This window comes from Poecilia reticulata, linkage group LG8 (assembly GCF_000633615.1).
Source record: "Poecilia reticulata strain Guanapo linkage group LG8, Guppy_female_1.0+MT, whole genome shotgun sequence".
Lineage (NCBI taxonomy): Eukaryota > Metazoa > Chordata > Actinopteri > Cyprinodontiformes > Poeciliidae > Poecilia > Poecilia reticulata.
The window spans coordinates 7,331,510-7,349,228 of record NC_024338.1 but is presented as its reverse complement, the minus strand read 5'-3'; the positions used below and the strand labels follow the sequence as shown (position 1 = coordinate 7,349,228).

General features: G+C 42.5%; 1 protein-coding gene across 1 annotated transcript in view; it reads right to left on the bottom strand.

Moving 5' to 3' along the window:
• Positions 1-2,645: 2,645 nt before the first annotated feature.
• Positions 2,646-17,719, bottom strand: part of LOC103468402 (envoplakin-like) — an 18,620-nt gene continuing 3,546 nt past the window's right edge. The window contains exons 2-22 of the mRNA XM_008415463.1: positions 17,004-17,103; positions 16,735-16,889; positions 16,431-16,554; positions 13,600-13,731; positions 13,477-13,518; positions 13,223-13,384; positions 13,025-13,132; positions 12,472-12,567; positions 12,273-12,383; positions 10,743-10,889; positions 9,748-9,902; positions 9,562-9,659; positions 9,286-9,458; positions 8,764-8,942; positions 8,517-8,655; positions 8,229-8,422; positions 7,981-8,131; positions 7,700-7,783; positions 6,697-6,852; positions 6,511-6,603; positions 2,646-6,402 (exon numbers count right to left, since the gene is read on the bottom strand). Of these exons, the coding sequence (XP_008413685.1) occupies positions 2,929-6,402; positions 6,511-6,603; positions 6,697-6,852; positions 7,700-7,783; positions 7,981-8,131; positions 8,229-8,422; positions 8,517-8,655; positions 8,764-8,942; positions 9,286-9,458; positions 9,562-9,659; positions 9,748-9,902; positions 10,743-10,889; positions 12,273-12,383; positions 12,472-12,567; positions 13,025-13,132; positions 13,223-13,384; positions 13,477-13,518; positions 13,600-13,731; positions 16,431-16,554; positions 16,735-16,889; positions 17,004-17,103 (6,073 nt within the window). The 3' untranslated portion in view covers positions 2,646-2,928. The remainder of the gene's footprint in view (positions 6,403-6,510; positions 6,604-6,696; positions 6,853-7,699; positions 7,784-7,980; positions 8,132-8,228; positions 8,423-8,516; positions 8,656-8,763; positions 8,943-9,285; positions 9,459-9,561; positions 9,660-9,747; positions 9,903-10,742; positions 10,890-12,272; positions 12,384-12,471; positions 12,568-13,024; positions 13,133-13,222; positions 13,385-13,476; positions 13,519-13,599; positions 13,732-16,430; positions 16,555-16,734; positions 16,890-17,003; positions 17,104-17,719) is intronic.

Sequence of the window (17,719 nt, the reverse complement as noted above, 5' to 3'; positions counted from 1 at the left end):
ATATATATATATTGTCATATTTTGGTCAAAATAAAATCTCGCAAGTGTCCTCACTGTTAAAAGCTACTAGTGATTTCTGTTCAGCGTTGCCCTCAGCTGTCTCTGTGTGGAGCTTCACGCTTTAATCCGTGACTCAGTCCCAGACTCAGGTCTTAATCTGTTAACACGGACAGGTGAGCAGCTGCGTTTCCACTGAAGGATAAACGGGCCGGTCACTCTTAGGGTATGTTTTTGGTAGACTGACCTTTCCTGGGAAAGTTTGCCACACCGTATTTTTCTTTAACTTGTGGATAACGTCCTTGCTGTGGTTCACTGGAGGTAAAGAGGTCTGACAGTAAACAGGCATAAGAGTGACCAGTGATGTTAAACTCTGATTCCCACAAAGTCCTACAAAAACTATAACCAGCAGTTTCATCACCGTTCATGATTTAACACAGAGTGATTACTTTTCTCATTGGTTTGAAGAGTGTTTTTTTTTAAACATCAATAAATTGAATCATTTTAAAGCTGCATTTTGTATTTATGATGGTTATTTCTGTCAGATAAAATCAGTTTGATTGTCCTGGAACATTTTGGTATTTGGTATTTGGTAAAAAAAAGAAAAAAGTAGAAACGGGAAAAGAAAATGGAGTGAACTTTTAGCTTTTTTTATTATTGATTTTTGGTAGTTATATGTAGACTCCATGCCCTTTTTCTCCAGTTTTAACAAAGTTTTAGTTCAAAGATGCTAATTCGCATTAGATATCAAACTCTTTACAGATAGAAAATAATACACTGATGTGCATTTTAACAACGGAAATCTAGAGAAGGTTTTACTGAATTATGACACTGTTAGCAGCAGATATGGTGTTGGCACAGTTATCATTACTGGAGTCATCAGCTTCGTCCTTTGTGCTGTAATTGAGGGCCACCAAAACACAGGCGCTCACTTTTTGTATTATTAGCGCTGCGTTTCAATCAAAACAACAATAATCAAGCAAAACACAAAAAGCAGCAGTCATTCATTATGTGCGTCAGTCAGGCTAGAGTTCAGTCAAAGGAAATAATTTGCACATCTGCGATCCAGGCCTTTGCGCTCCAGGCCTTTCGGCAAGCTTTTTGCAGCGACTGTTGTGCATCTCTCAGTACAATCAGAACGAGAAATGCAAACTGTTACTGTCGCTACTTTGCTTTCATAAATGACAACGAACAAAAAGATGAAAATGCGACAAAATACCTGCCAAGCTGTGCTGGCTTTGCTTGAGATGACCCAACTGTCATCCCTCTCTGTACACAGTGTGGGGTCACTTCAGCCTCCAGACAGGCTCATAGGTAATAATCCCACAAAGTCCTTGCAGTCATCAGGTAATCTGGTAGACGGACATCCCAGCCACCATTACTCTGAACCCTCTCTGAGGGGTCAGATGGGGGTCTTTTACACACTTCCTCCAATAATAAATATAATCAAGATAAAGTGAAGTATTTCAGACCTAACTAAGGTTAAGTACTTTTTGCGGTGCTCATTTTCTGATACATGTAGATATGTTGAGGTGAAATACAAAATACAAAGATTCAGTGGTTTGAATTTCGTTGCAATTGCCAAAGAGTCACTTGTTGGTTTGTCCTCGTTACCCTTAACATGCGTGAGACGCATTTAATCCAAACCCTTAATCCTGTGATTCCAAGCCCGTGTGACTCGCTTCAGTTTACAAGCTGCGTACATCAAGTACAGGAATTTTACCTTGAGGTCGGCGCCGACCGCTCCAGAGGAAGAGGATGAGTCACTGTCGTTCGGAGCGAGTTGTTCCTGGAAACGCTTCACTGAAGGAACGGCCCTCATATTGATAACAAAAACAGGAGCGTGGTGGGACGCCCGCAGCTTCCTGGAGCTTAGCCTGTTTATGATGGCAACCACATTTGAACAAAGTTGGAAAAGGAAAAGTTGGAATGTGGTATTAAGTACCGAGTTGCTGAGATTTTCATGGACCAGCCTCAGCCTCAAATATCTTCCAATAAAGAAACCAAAAAAAGGACTCTTCAAATACCTTTGATATCATTTTTAAATTAAAAAGTATGGCCGCCTTAATAACAAATACCACTTTATATATTAAAGAGTCACTATTATGTAAAAGGGAGATTTTTTTAGCTTTACATTATAAGGTTAATTCCTAATCAAAAACATACCTAGAGTGTTGCCTATATTCTTTCATGCATGTTTGAGAAATCCTTTAATCTCCCATGGCAACTATTCAGCTGTGCACAACGCCTGGTTGGACCTAGCCCCGCCTTCCAGAACAAAGCTCTTCTTCAGAACTGCAGCTTCCAAGTTTCTGCCAAACTGAGCAGTCTTCTCTCACAATGACCCCACTCTGCTCCTTCAGACTAGCCAGCAGCAATTAGCAAACAGCTGGTGGAACTTTGCATCTATGAGCTACTTACTACTCAGGCAACGCTGGTAAAAAGGTTGCTAACGGGCTAATCGGGGAGCAATGTTGTGAGGACTTCCTGAAGGCGGAGTTTTAGAAAGAGCAGGAGTTTTTAAAGAGATAGATGCCTAAATTCAAGACCTTAAATTACCAAGTCAAATTTCTTTTTAAATCATATTTGATAATTATACAATTTTTATATCAACTGAAGGTAACAGTTACAAAAAAGAGGGACAAAAATGGAATGCAAGTCAGTTGAGTTTAATAGTAACATGCAAGTTGAGGTTTACTTCACAAGGTTTGACAAAAAAAACTGTTTACAGTGTGACAAATGGCATGATAAAAATACCTTTATTTTCACAGAAAACCGGAACTATTACAGAGAAACAATCCACAAGTATATTCCCACCAAAATACATGTTTGTTTTTTTCCTCCGATGAAGCATTTCTCTTTCTCTGCTCCTGTTAGTTTGCCTATAGCACCACGAGCTGTAGCTAATTGTCATCTCTATTAATTTGGTTGCTAAAAGCGGTAGCTGGAGTAGGATGGAGCATTTGTAGCATTTGTTGAGGCCGCAGGAAGCAGCAGGAGCCCAGTGGTTACGTCTCTCTTGCAGCGATCCATAGCCTGCTTGTACGAGATCTTCTCCTTGGTGATGGGGTCTACCAGCTCTTTGGAGTGCAAAGCCTCGTCTTTCAGCTCATTAGCCATTGTGTTGTCAATCAGATTTCCTGCAAGTGCCTTTTCAATGGATAGGCGTCCTGCCTTATTGGGGTCCACCAACCCACCGGTGAGGTACTGGGCCTCCATGTACCTCTTGGCGTTCTCCAGGGGCATGTAACCTTTCTGTGCTGCCTGACCCACTGCCAGGCGCTCTTTGGTCACAGGGTCCTCGACTCCAGTGAAGGCCTTCTGGGCATTCAGTAGCTTATTCTTGTGGCCTGGCTCAATTAGGTTGTACTCAACTGCCTTGTGGACAGAGAATTTGTCCTTTTTGCCCAGATCGACAATCCCGCCGGAGGCTGACTGCGCCTCCAGCAGCCTCATGCCCGTGTCTGGATCGATGAGTTTGCGGGTGAGCGCGCTTCTCACAGACATGCGGCTTTCAGTAGTGGTGTCAAATATGCCAGAGATTGGGAAATAATCATCCCCCGTGGCAGCAGTGAGGTTGTTTAAGCTGTTGCTGCTGCTGCGCAGAGTGTTCAGGCTGCCGTAAGAAGACTTCAAGGGCGAAGACATGGAGTTCAGTGGGGAAGATGAGATAGGCCTGCTTGGGGATTTTGATGTTACTGGAGGAATGTAAGGTTTTGGCTTCTCTCCTGTAACAAGGAGGGCAAACTCAGAGATAGACATCTTACCCTCCTTGTAGCGGCTCACGTCGTACTCAGTCAGACGGCCGTCCTTCAGCGCATCCTTGACAGAGTATTGCCTCCCAGTTTTTCGATCTTGCAGAACCATTATATCTCCATCTGGGGTGGTTGACGTGACTTCCTCCCAATCGCACTCCAGTTGAGCCAGTTGGAGGTAGTGGTTTCTATCAATTACTCCTTGTACGTAGGCGTCATAGGGAGACAGGTCTTTGCCAGTGTCTGGATCCAAGATGGTGATCCTCGTTGAGAGGTTTGTCTCTCTAGTGTGAGTTTCTGAATGGTCCTCTGATTTTATGCCGTTCTGCAGCTCAGCAATGAGGGTCTCCCTCTGGTGTATTTTATCTTTCTCATTCAGGATCTGTTTCTCCAGCCGCTGGACCTCGGAGGAAGTTTTAAGACTTCTCTGGCGTGCCATCTGGTTCCTCTCACTCATCAACCTGGACTGTTGTTGGAAGGTAATGCTGGTGGTTTGTCTTTCAGACTCCAGTGCCTTAAGCTGTCTGAGGAGATCTTCCTTCTCTCTTTGCAGAGCATCCCTACCAGTAATGAGAGCTGTCTCCTCCTGAGAAGTCACAGATTTTGATGTGTTTATATGGTTTATTTGACTGTTTATGCTCTGGAGGCTGTCTTCTTGATTTCGTCTTAGATTCCTCTCATGGGCTACAATCTCTCTGAGGTGGTCCCTCTCAGCTTCAACTGCAGGGTCTTTCTCTACTCGAACGACTTCTCTGTAAACAACCTTCTCAATGGACTTCTCCTTCTGCAGAATCTCCAGCTTCAGTCTGAGGTTCCGAATTTCTCTCTCAAGACGGTCGATGTTGTTGCTCTCCTTCTCCATGTCAAAACGAACACCTTCGGTGAGTTTTTCCAGCTTGGGGTCCCTCTCCACCTTCAGGACTTCCTCAATGATGATCTTCTCTTCAACGGGTGGTGGAGAATTCTCCAGTTCAAGAATGCGAGTCTTGATCTGCCTAAGTTCAGACTCGGTTTTGATCTTCTTCTGGCGGTCGTCCATCTTAGCCAAATCTCTCTCTTTTTCTTCAATCAGCGCCCTCAGCTGTCTGACCTCCAGTTCAAGTTTTCTGCGTGCCTTCATTTCATCATCCAAGTTCCGGTTCAACTTGTCATGCTCCACAATCTGCTTGGGATCTTTCTGAAGGCGAATAACCTCCTTGGTGACAATCTTTTCCTCTGGCTTCTGTCTTTCAAGGGTAATGTATTGGTTCTGTAGTTCAAAGAGACATTCCTCCACACTTCGGCGACTGTGGATCTCCTCTCGTACATCTCTTCGAAGTCTATCGGCCTCCTTTTCCAGAAGAGGATCGTTTTCATACTTGATGACCTCTTTTGTCAGAAGCTTCGTCTCCACTTTGGATTTTTCAGTTTTCAGTTCATCTCTTTCCTTACGTAGGCGTGTTAGCAGTTCCAAGGTGGTGTCATAGTTGACTTGCAGTCGGGAGACTTGGTTATTCAGTCTTTGCAATTCCCTCATGACCTCTGGGCTCTTCTCTTCTTTGATCACCTCCTGGGTCACCTCCTTGTACTCCACTTTGGGTTTCTGGGTGCATACGGTAGTCAGGGTTGCCGTCACCGAATCAATCTGGTTCTCAAGGTCTAAACGGTTCTGGCTCAAATCCTGCAGTGCCTTCTTCAGACGCACCAGCTCGATCTCGGTGTCAGGATCCACTCTGTAGATCTCATTGACAATCTCTTTGACTTCCACTTTGGGCTTGAGCAACTCCAGTTCGCCAAAGCGAAGCTGAAGGGTGGTGAGGCCCTTTTTCAGGATGACATTCTCGTCCTTCTCTTCTTCCAAAGCCATTCTGATTTTATGTGACTCATCTATCAGTTCGGGAGCTTGCTGCACTTGTTTCACGACTTTGGTGACAATCTTGGGTTCAATGGATGGAATGACCCTCTCCAGCGTGTTAATCTGGGACCTGGTGCCAAAAATGATATCATTGAGAGACTTGCAGCGCAGTTCCTCCTCTGCAATGTCACCCTGGAACGTTAGAACAGCTTTCAGCATCTCTGGGTCTTTCTCTAATCTCACCACTTCCTTTTTCACAACCTTCTCCCTGATTTTTTGTTTCTGCTGGGAGAGAAGCGTGAGCTCAGATTTCACATGGACGGTTTCAGTATTTCTCGTCTCAAGCTTGGTCCGGATCCTCTCCATCTCATCTCTGATCTCAGCTGCCTCTTTGTCAAGTTTGGGGTCTCTCTCATATTCGGTGAGCACCTTAGTCACAAGTTTAGGTTCCACTTTTGTCAGCTGCAGTTCCACTGTGACGATCTTCTCATTGAGCAGTTCTATCTCGGACTGGATTCTTGATCTACTGAATTCTTCATCCTGGATGCGATTTTTCAGCGATTTGAGATCCGCCTCCAGTTTTGGGTCACGGTAATACTGCACCACCTCTTTCTCCTCCAACCTCTCCACTCCTCTCCTGTGCTTCAGAGACAAAAACCTCTTCCGGTAGGTTTCTAGGTTATTCTCAGCATGTGAACGCCTGTTGACTTCTTCCTCCAATTCCTTCTTCAGACTATCAGCTGCCTCCACGTTCTTCTGCTGGGTCTGAAGCTGCAGCTGCTGACTAACAGCCACCTGACTCACTTTTTCTTCATTCTGCAGAGGAGGGAATACAGAACAGGGGACAAGAGTGGTTAACTGAAAAACACACCTATGAGTAGGAAAACGCTAAGGGTGATTACTAAACGTGCTCTAATCTCCTACCATTGCAGTGATGTTCTTTGCTGTCCCCATCTGACTGAGCTGCTGGTTGTTTTTAGCTGAGATCTCAGCAAAGCGGTTCAGCAGGTCTTTCTCCTGCACCAGAAAGCAAAAAGAGAAGCATTAGTTTCAAATCGGAAGGTGATGCAGGAATATCTTAAGTCATCTTGGTCTTCCTTGAAACCCCACCGTTCTTTGCACGTCTTGAGCCAGAGTTGATGTTAGACGTTTCTTTGGAGCCGTTGCCTTGTACGTGTTCTCTTCGCCGTTCTCATAGACCTCATTGTCAACGTCATCATTGTCATTCAGAGTTCCATGATATGTTTTTGACTTTATTTCATATTCCTAAAAAGGGAAGTATGAGGAAGGCTTTAGCAGATGGATCAACATGTCTAACCTTCACTATAAGACTGTGTGTCAGGATGCTAATGTCCCATATCGTACTTGAGTTAAAGTGGGTTAAATATGACTCCAGAATTGTCTCCCAATATGTGTAAAGACGAGTCATGCTTACAGAATTTCATCATCGGCTGCCTGCCATAGATTTTTTTATATATGATGGTATGGGTGTGTCCGAATTCAGGGTCCGCATCCTTCGAAGGACCCGGTCTACGTAGGACGGGTTCTTTGAAGGCCAAGAATAAATAAAGGCCGGAAGAGAAAAGCTGTGAATTCGGACAGGTCTAGCCTTCAGCTAGCTGTCTAGTCTCCACATCAGTGTAGCTCCTGTTGCCTAGCAACCATGATAGTGTGAAGCCAGCATGAAGCGTTGCAATTCCGAGATGCAATGTATGCAGCAAACTTTCATCAGTTGGGAATTTATTTTGTCAAAAAAAGAAAAACGATTTAGGCCATTATTTTAGAAAGATGACAATATTACCGATTTGCCAGAAATGTTTCCTCCTTTTAACTCCATCATGAAATATGGGAAATTTTAAATAGTGACGTCACAGAAAAAGTAATGTACCCTGTCCTAGTTAAACAGAATGCTGTGAATTCCACACTTTTCATCCCAATAGACACATTGTACAAAACAAAGGCACATCAACAGTAAAACACACACTTCATAAGCAGAATAGGACTTAATGATCCACAAAATGTGCCTTATTTCTTCATGTAATGTGTGTTTTCTGATAAACCAGAATTCATAGGATGCTAACTGTGCACATAAAGTCATGTTCTCCGTACTAACATTTAAAATGGCCTGCAGATCTTTGGACAGGTCCTTGAGTTGGTGTAAATCCCCGGACTTCTTCTCAATGTCCTCCACAACTTTCTAAAAACAGAAACATAATCAAACATTGAAAGTTTGGCAATATAGGGAGTGGTAAATTAGAGATTTAATGTAAAAATAACAATAATAACAATAATAACAATAATAATAATAATAATAATAATAATAATAATAATAATAATAATAATAATAATAAAATACTTTTTTTTATTTGAAAAAGAATTAAAATCACTCTTTACCTTTTGGGAATTCTCCTTCGTCAGTATCTCTTCCACACCATCAGTAGGTTTCACCGTGTTGTCGGGCAAGTTGAGCAAGAAAAAGTCCAGCGACTGAGCAACGTTATTAAACTCCTGATTTTTGTTGGATGCTTTTTTAAGGAGAGCCACCCTAAGAGAATAAAGAAAAGAAATTGTTTATGTAAGAAAACCGTTGTGGCGTTGGTAAGCTCCCCGTCTGGTTGCTTCTCTCCCCCCGCCCTCCTCACCTCTCCTGGAGCTGATTCTTAACGTTTGCGTAGCGGTTCTTCAGGAGCTGCACCTGACTCTCCTGGCGGCGGACATCGGGGCAGTACTCGCTGAACCTTTGCTGCAGGGGGCTGCACGCCTGCTTGGTCAGGTCCAGGTCTTTGCCCAGCTTGTTCAGCTCTTCTTTTTTCGAGACAACGTCCTTGTACGTGCTCTGCTCGAAAGAAACGCAAATGAGAAAAAAAACAAACAAAAAAAAACAAAACGAGAATAAAAGCGGTGTGGTTCTGGTTTGTGAAACACGACACCTCCAGCTTCTTGGTGCGGTTCTGGAGGACGTCGGGCTGATCGAGGATGACTCCGTCTTTAGCTAGCTGCTGCTCAAACCAGGAAACGGTGACCTCGGTCTTTTCCAGCTGCTTCTCCAGGAACATGGAGGCGGTTGCTCTGGGCAACAGAGACAAAGAGGGACGTTTAGCAACTGCTGAGACATTTCGCAAAGTCTGTGCACTTTTGTATCTTTGGTTTAGAAAAAAACAAAAAAAACAGTCATACTTTTTGTTATAGAGATCAACAAGCGTGTTGACGTTGTGGATCTTGTTGTCGGCGGCGCTGAGTTTGAGCGGCAGCATGGCGGCCGTCGGTCCCAGAGGTTTCTTTGCCAGAATCGGATCCACCTCCCTCTGGATGGCAGACTTGTCCGACTCCAGCTTTCTGACTGCCAGAGCAGATTTCTACAGGAAATTAACAATATTTTGAATATGAAGCATTAATGATGATCACATTCAAACAAATGGTGTTAATTGTAGTGTGAAATGTTTCGGATCATCGAACTAGATTTAGTATCAGGCAAAGGTAATCTGAGTAAAAAGCAAAAATTATGATTTTGTTTATTTAGAGGAAAAACTTTCCGGATCAACCTGTTTCTATATAAAAAAATGTTAATTTGCATTTCCAATAACTGGAAAACTCTCTTGTTTTTTTGCATTTTGTAAAATTAGCCTGATGATCTAAAATATTATCTTGTGTTAGGGGGAAAATAAAATTTCACAGCCCATCATTTCAGCAAATCTTCACCTCGTTCTCCTGCTGCCTTTTCTCCAAGCTCTGCATGGGGGCCCGGTTGTCCAGCGGGGTTCTCAGTCTGTTCAGGATTTCTTTTTCGTTCCTTGCCAGAGCTTTGTTGATCTTATCTATGTCAGTGTTGAGCTCTGCGACTCTCGGATCCTCAGGCTCGCTGTTAACAACAGCTGATAAAGGGGGGAAAGCAAAAATGAAAGAAATGTTGACTCTGACAACTCCAGCTGTGCAGATCCGTCGTCATCCGGTTTTTAAAAGGTGTTTTCCTCTCACCGGCCTGCTTGGGACGGATCACCTCCACCGTGGGGGTCTTCAGGGAGTCCATCAGCGCGGCCCTGCGTCTCTTCAGGTCTGCCAGCTTACCGTCGAGGCTGAACAGAGAATCACAATTCAAGGCTCAGAGTGGGGGAAAAAAAGGAGGGGAATGAAGTAAACAGAAGAGGATGATGGATTCTGCACCTTTTCAAAGTCTCCAGAGCCTCTGGATCAGGTGGTGGGATTTCGAAACAGGCCCCAGGGAGGCTGGTGGTCTTTCCCTGGCTGTCCTGAAGCTCCCAGTACTTATTGTCCGAGTTGGACTTCAGGATCATGGCCTGCCCACGCTCCACCGACCCCTGCAATCAAACAAACACGGCAAAAGAAACACGTGATTAGAGAGGGGCGATACGGACCTAAATTTTTATCACGATATTTTGTGGCGCAAGAAAAATTGCTTCTTTTTTTATGTAACTGTATGACTGTCACCGCAATTATACAAAACAAATACAGCTTTTGGAAAACATTCACATCTTCAGTAAAAACGTGCTTCTTCAGGACACCAGTTACATAAAGATTCGTGTCACCAAACTGCACTCAGTTTAACTGCATCTAATAATATTTTTAAATTAATTCATATTTATTGATATTTCAATGAAGAAACAGCGGAGAAAGATGGTCAAAACTCACAATCCCAACAATACGGACAGTTTTGAGGATTTTTCAACACCATCAATTGGAATTTATCGTGACAACAATAAATCAAAATTCTTATCGTGCTGCTGAGAAATTCATCACGATAAGCGATAAATGATACCCTAGTTTAAACATTAACTGAAATTTATCGTGACAACAATGGATCAGAATTCTTATCATACTAAAAAAATGTATCACGATAAATGATCAAATAAATGCCCATCATTAATTGAAATTTATCGTGATAACTATAAGTGAGTATTCTTATCATATGGCGATTTCCAAGATGGCGGTTTAAAACCAGAGACGAGAAAACTCCACTTAACTCGATAAAGCGATTCAGTTTTTCTTCAAACTAACATAGGCCTACTACGTGTGGAGTTTGTACTTTCTTTCTATGCAAAGAAACTCATCATGATAAACGATAAACGATACGATAAATGACAGGTGAGCGGCTCTCATTTCGTTCTGCTGCGGYGAAATGARCGCTGCGATCGTCTTACGTTTTCGTCCGCCCAGTCGCACAGCGACACCACGGTGGTSGGCTTGGTCGGCTGGGTCCGGCGCAGCTTCAGAGGGGCAACCTTGCCGCTGAGCTTCCTGAGGTCTTCCACCCGCTGCTCGTTCCTTTTCACCGACGGTTCTTCACCCTTAAGTGAGATGTAACAGGAATTCAGAGAAGAAAGCCAGCCCTTCTGGATCCCATTGAAAGAGTCTAAATCTTACTAAATCTGCAAAGCAGTGAAAGTAAAAATGTCCGCCCTGACACCTGTTTATCCTTGAACCTTGAAAATGGTAAAGAGTAAATAAACACGACAAGTCGGCTGGGGAGACGCCTAAATAGTGGGTAGTAAAGTTGCTAAACAAGACGAGGTCACGTCTCACAGATTGCTTCTGTTTTGATTTCACTTCTTTGTCTCAGTGGACGACGGTACTATTAAAATTATTATCTACTACCACAAGTCCCACAAAGCAAAGCGCATCATTGTGAAACGGAAGGAAAAAAAAAAGAGTGTTCATTTGTTTTTAGCCCTCCATTTTGTCACAGGTATATACTTTGACTGGACCATTGTAGAACATGACTGTTGTGTCATTGCCCTGCGCAGCTTTTGCTCCCTSTAACAGGTTTTATTTTCCCGGACTGCCCATCAAATGATGCTGCCACCACCTCCGTGAGGATGTTACTTTTCAGTTTGAGCTTCACTTTATTGAATGTAGCTTAATAAAAGTATAAACAAAGTTACATAAGAAGAAAATAAATTTAATACAAAAGTTTTGCTCCCTTCTGCACATGTTTGCTAATTTGGTAAGTTATAAGAACACTGGGTTTTATTTAGAGGTATCGGGGTAGGAAGATAAAATATAAATGCACTACGTATTTTAGATTTTTATTTCTAAAACGATAAAAAGTATTTAAACAGGAATCATCTTCCTTCCACCTCACAGATGTGTCATGGCTTGGGTTGGTCTATCTCATAAAATCCCATCAAGCTCTTGTAAAGTCTGAGGTTGTAATGTTAGAAAATTGGGGCCGAAACGATTAATCAGATTCATTATGATTAATTGTTGAAATAATCGTCAACTAATGTAGCAGTTGATTAATCCCTAACTGAAGTATACAATCTGAAAATTAGGCTGTTTGATGAAAGAACAACAGAGCAGATATGAAGTCAAAACTGTCCAGTGAATATTTTTATTTTGCATTGAAGATGAAGAACATTCTTTGTCTGTAAATATATTCTACTTCTTAAGTGGCATAGTTTTAGGTTCACCCGCTTTTTGTATTTTAAACAATAAAATTTTGCTTTTTTATTTTAAAAGGAATTTAATTGAATCTTTTAATGTTTTTTCTAATMGCATACGCAAATAAACTTAAGTGATCAAATGAAAAACTAGCAGAATTTGCCAAATTTTTTCTAATTAATTGTCAGAATAATCGATTGCTAATATAATYGTCAGTTGCAGCTTTAGGGGTGAAAACTTGAGCCTGTAAGCTAACGTCAAATGGACGTTTTGAGAAACGCCGGCCGTACCTCCAGCGCCAGCAGGATCTCTGGGTTGCTCTTGTTGTTCAGGGACTTTGGATCCAAGGTGGAGTTGAGCTTCTGCAGAGACTCGGCCAGCCTGTCTGCGTCCAGCTGGAACTACAGCAAACAGCCCAACACATCAGCTGGGACCGCTGRCTAGCGCAGGTGGGATTTCACCAATGACGAGTGCTGGAGCTCAACTTACCTTCTTGTAGTTGTCGACGTTCTCCAGGTGCATTTCCTGCGCTATGCACAGGTTGAGGAAGGACTGCCACTCCAGATGTACTCTGTCCATCGTGGTCTGGGAGAAAAACCGAGAAAAAATAAAAGACGTTCAAACCCAAATTTMAAATTCATTTTCACTGTGTTGCAGCTCTTGTGAAATCCAGCAGAGAAAGCAGGAGCGCACCGATTGGAGTTTTGAGGACGACTGCCGATTACCGATCTTTAAAACGTTTGACCTGCGAATATTGATTTAGTCAAACGATTTTTTTTTACTTAAAAATTGGCTAAGTTGGCACAAGTAGGGTGACTATTTTTCCATTGCGCACATTCAGACGTGATCTGTCAGTCGGCCGTCTCTCATGGCAGGACAAAAGGGAACGGTGGCTGATTTCTAGATGCTTGTGGAGGAAGACAAGATCGTTTTTTTTAAGCAAGTATCGGCTTATTCACCRATCTCACAAAATGTAGGAAACCTGGGCCGATTTTTCGGTGCACCCCTGACAGAAATGTGCCTCTTGGTGTGTTGCACTCACATTTATTGTCGGGGTGCCAGGGTGGTCCATCTCTATGAGTTTGGATCCTTCCACCTGGAGCTTGTTGACCTCCTCCTCATGCGCCATCAGTCCATTCAGTTTGAATTTCTGCACRTAAACACAAACACATTTCTAACACTAGCATCTCTMAGAAGGGTGACCTGCTGCGATCATAGCGGTGCTGTCGAGGTATTTCACCTCGTACTCGGTGCGGACTCCTGACGGGTCGACCATGCGGTCGCTCCAGTCTCTGTTGATGATCCTCTCCTGCTGACCGGAGAGGTAGACCAGCTCCTTGGTGCAGCTCTGCATGTACTCGTACAGAGATGCCAGGTATTTGCGCCTGAGCTTGGAGCTCTCCTGCAAACGCAAAACGAAAACGCGGGAGCGTCCAGACCAGGTCCGGCAAACGCTCCCGGCGAACGACGAYTTGTGAAACTAAATCGACTCACCAAAACTTGGTCGTATTTCTCTTTGAAGGCTTTGTAATCCTCCTGGAAACGTACAAGAAAGACTGGTAAGCATTCTGGTTTAGGAACAGCCGTGCAGAAAGTGACGCGGCCAGATGCGGTTACCGGGGAAACAGCGGAGCTGGGCTGCAGCTGGCTGCCGTAGGCTTCAATCTCTTGGTGCAGGATGTTGTGCTCCGCAATCTGCTTCTCTACGTCGTACAGGTTGGGGCCGTACTCCTCTCCCTGTATTCGTTCCTGCCAGGCACAGAGCGATGACAGTTCAAACCRAAGATAATCTGTACTGTAGCTACAGTAGATTTCATTTCATTATAGACACAAATCCAACACTACATGATTTATTCCACATTGAAAAACTGCAGAAAAACTACAGTGTTGCAATATTACGACATCTCYATTTGAAACAATTTTTTTTAACCTAAACTTAATGATACGTTATTGGATAGAAAATTTGCATATAAGAATTTGTGTATTTTTGTGAATTTGCATACGTTTCAAAAGTCACACCATCAACTTAAAAACGTCGGCTAGGCAACGTCACTGTTTATCTGTACCAGAAATAAAAGTACATAAAATGCGGTTTACTTTTTGGGGGGGATAATTACTACATTGTCTCGAGTATGTGTAATTTTTCCACAAAATGCAAAATGGAGCACTGTCCTACGTTATATTTAATGTTACATTTGCAAAAAATCTTACAAAAACAAAAGAAAAATCTGAAAACATAAATTCATCGCCAAAGTACTCCTACAAACTAATTTTGTTTTTCCAAGTTTTTTTTTATTTCCAGGTCTTCCAGCGTGGAATATATTTTTCTTTGTTGACGGGAAGTCAGAATGTTCACAAGCAGTGTCAGCATTTCTCTTCACAAACTCTAATATTTGCTAGATTAAGTGAGAAAAAAAATACTTAAATGAGCTTTAATATGAATCACTGAACAAATATTTAGCTGGTTTTGATAACATCTTCATATATCTGTGTTGCATAGAGTGAACAGCTCTTCCAGCCCAAGATGGTTGGACAACCCTTCCTCTGCATTCCTTGGTTTCGTCTCAAAAAAAGCAATTTTCCTCTTATCAATTTAGGTAATAATTTAGGTAACAAAATAAGGTACATGGATTGGGCTGGACTCGCCACAGTTTTCATTTTGTTTGTCTCAAACCGCAATGCATCTTCCTTACTGGTGTATTTGCATACCAGCAAAAGCCAACATGACTTCTTTAAGCATCGTCTAACACTCCAACCGATCCCTGTTATGTGATAAATAAGCCTGACACCGGGTATAAGAAATAGCCTCATATAATAATAGCAGAACCATTATCTTAATGTAGCTTTGTGTCTTAAATTCAGTTTGTTTTAGCTGAGCACAGTAGCATTCTCAGCATTCCTTTATGTGTATCCCCCTCTGTCAACTATTAATCAACTTATCCTGTTCTTCTGCCTGGCGTGACTCAAGTGTTTAAAGAGGAATTCAATAGAGCTAGCAGTGGTGGGCACTTTTTCGCTAATGCGCTAATAGCGGAGCTAATTTTTTCATTTAGCGCTTTAGTGCACTTGCTAACTTAGGGTGCGTTTACACTGCAGCTTGAAGTGACCCAATTCCGATTTTTTTTTTTTTTTGACGTAATGTGACCTGTATCCAATCTTCTCATGGCAGTGTGAACAGCACAGGTCAGATTCTTTTTTGAATGTGACCCATATCCGACATGTATCCAGTTTAAATGAGACCTAACGTTCAGGTCGCATTCATCCGAACTGAACGTCACTGATTCTCAACAAATCTCACTATTCTACGTCCTGATACGCGCAAGCGGGAAGAAAAACAACAACCATGACGAACTATATGAGGAGGAAGTTGTTAATATGCTGCTCCGGTCGGACAACAACTTCAAATGTGTAAGCTAAGYTCCACCGTTAGCCTCCATGTTAACCTCCGCAAACACTGAGCAATTCTTCTTTTTATGGCGGTTGGCAGAACACCGAGAACGCTGACGCTATTGTGCCCTCTGGTGCGCTTGCGGGACTCTCTGAGGTCGTTTGCCTGTTGACACTGCAGAACACATACAGGTCCATTTACCTGCAGTGTGAACGGCCGCGGCAAAAAATCGGAATTGCCAAAAAATCGGAATTGGGTCACTTCAGGCTGCAGTATGAACGCACCCTTTGGTTTCTAAATACATTTTTATGTTTTTGTTATTGACTGTTAAGAATTCTTGACGAAGTTAGACATTTATATTCATGCTCTTATTTTGAAGTGGGTGAAGTCTGCTCAGTTCCATTTCCCCTCCTTAGGTTCTATCCCTCCAATAATTTTATAACCAAAAAACCTAGAAGAACGACAGCAAAACAAAAAACAGACAATATAGAACAAGATATAAACGTAAATACAACATCTAAGGGTATAATGGAACATGTGAATTATGACGTCAAAATTAAATTGGTGCTCAAAGATGTTAGTGTTTAAAGGGTAGATAGAATTTGAATTTAGCGCTTTAGCATTAGCTTCCGCTCCGCTAGCACACCTAGCTTTAGGTGTGCTAACCCTAAAGCTAGGGTTAGCACACCTAACCCTAGCTAGGTTAGGGTTAGCTAACCTAGCTAGGGTTAGCTAACCCTAAGTAAGTTACACTTACTTACTTCAGTAAGTGTAACTTCAGTAAGTTACACTTACTGGTGCTGCTCACAACTAACATCCACCTGATGATGACTCACAAAAATTCACGCACTGATTGAGCAACACAATACTTTTATTTCTGAGAATGGGCTTTTCTATTAATGGTTCAGTTGCAAAGAATAAAGCAGCATACATGTGATGACACATCAGTGTGTTGGTTTTCTTTTACCTGCTACCAAAATAAAACTAATTATTTGTGCTAAGAGCAGCAACTGATCTGCTTGGTGAGGTTGGGCTGCAGACATGTTCGGGTTCGACTGACCAGTTTTTCTTGAAGAACAGGGCCCCAGTCAATCTTCTGCTTCGGGTCCAGGTTTTGCAGCTGTTTGTACAGGTCCCGGTAGGTGGTGCAGCCCTTAGCCCAGCGTTCGTGCAGGTTTTTCACACTAAACGAGAAACAAAAAAATGTATATATATTTTTTATTAGTATTATTATTTCTGCAGAGAAAGGGAATATGAAAAACAACAGTGTYTGGGCGGCGCCTCTCAGTGGTTTGAGTCGAGTTTCATACCACTGATGCCGGTTTGTGCTTTAGCGAGTCAGAGACGCTCCGCAACAAACATACTCATTGTCTATCTCAGAGGCCTGCGGGTGCTTCAGCTTCTTGGCTCTGTCCGCGTCCACGAAGAGGTCCTTGAAGAGCAGCTCGGCCTGCCTCAGGTTCACCGAGTTCTCCTGCTGGTGAATCACCTTCTTGCTCTTCTTCTGCAGCTCTTGGTCCTGAACAAAAGCGAGAGCAGCAGACATTTCCCCAGTTGAAAACGCGTTTAGTGGAGAAGGGATTTTGYGCCCAGACGGCCGTCGGCCTGCTCCGGTGAMGTTTGGGAGTCTCACCTCCGCCAGCAGCGCCTCGGCTCGCAGGATGTTCTGCTCCACTTGGTTTGCATTACTCTGCATGCGTTTGATCACCTCAGAGAGTTCAGTTATGTCCTTCCTGGAAACAGACACAGGACGTCATTACAATCCACCTTACTGCAGATGTTTGCTTKTCTTTGTCTTTGTCAAAAACATAATATATATTATTGTASTTTAAATGAAAAGGCATTATAAACCCAAACTACATCTGTGTTTATGGTGATATTTTATGTGAAACGTGACCCAAAGGAGAGCACAGCTGTCATTTTAAAGGAAAAAGAACAATTGAAAAATGTGATATTTGTATTCAGCGGGTATTAAACATACTTTTTATGAAGCCCACATCTCTGATTTTAAAACTTTTTCTTGGTCTGACAATATTCTTATATATATATATCAGTTTTGGTGCCCTGTCAAAAAAAACAACAACAAAAACAAAAGGCATTGCCCTCATGTAAGTTGGAGTACATTAATAGGGAGGTCTGTAAATATTTTAGYTTTTTATACATTAATAAAAATGTAACTMTATCAAAGCACTATTTATACAGACCTATAAGGTGTATAATGTAAAACATGTATTCATTATAAAAACATTTTAAATCTTTGGGACGCCGCCCCAAGACTTGCAGCCCTGGGCATCTGCTACGCCCAGAATAAGAAATAGACGATGTTAAAACATCAACCTTTTCTAATCA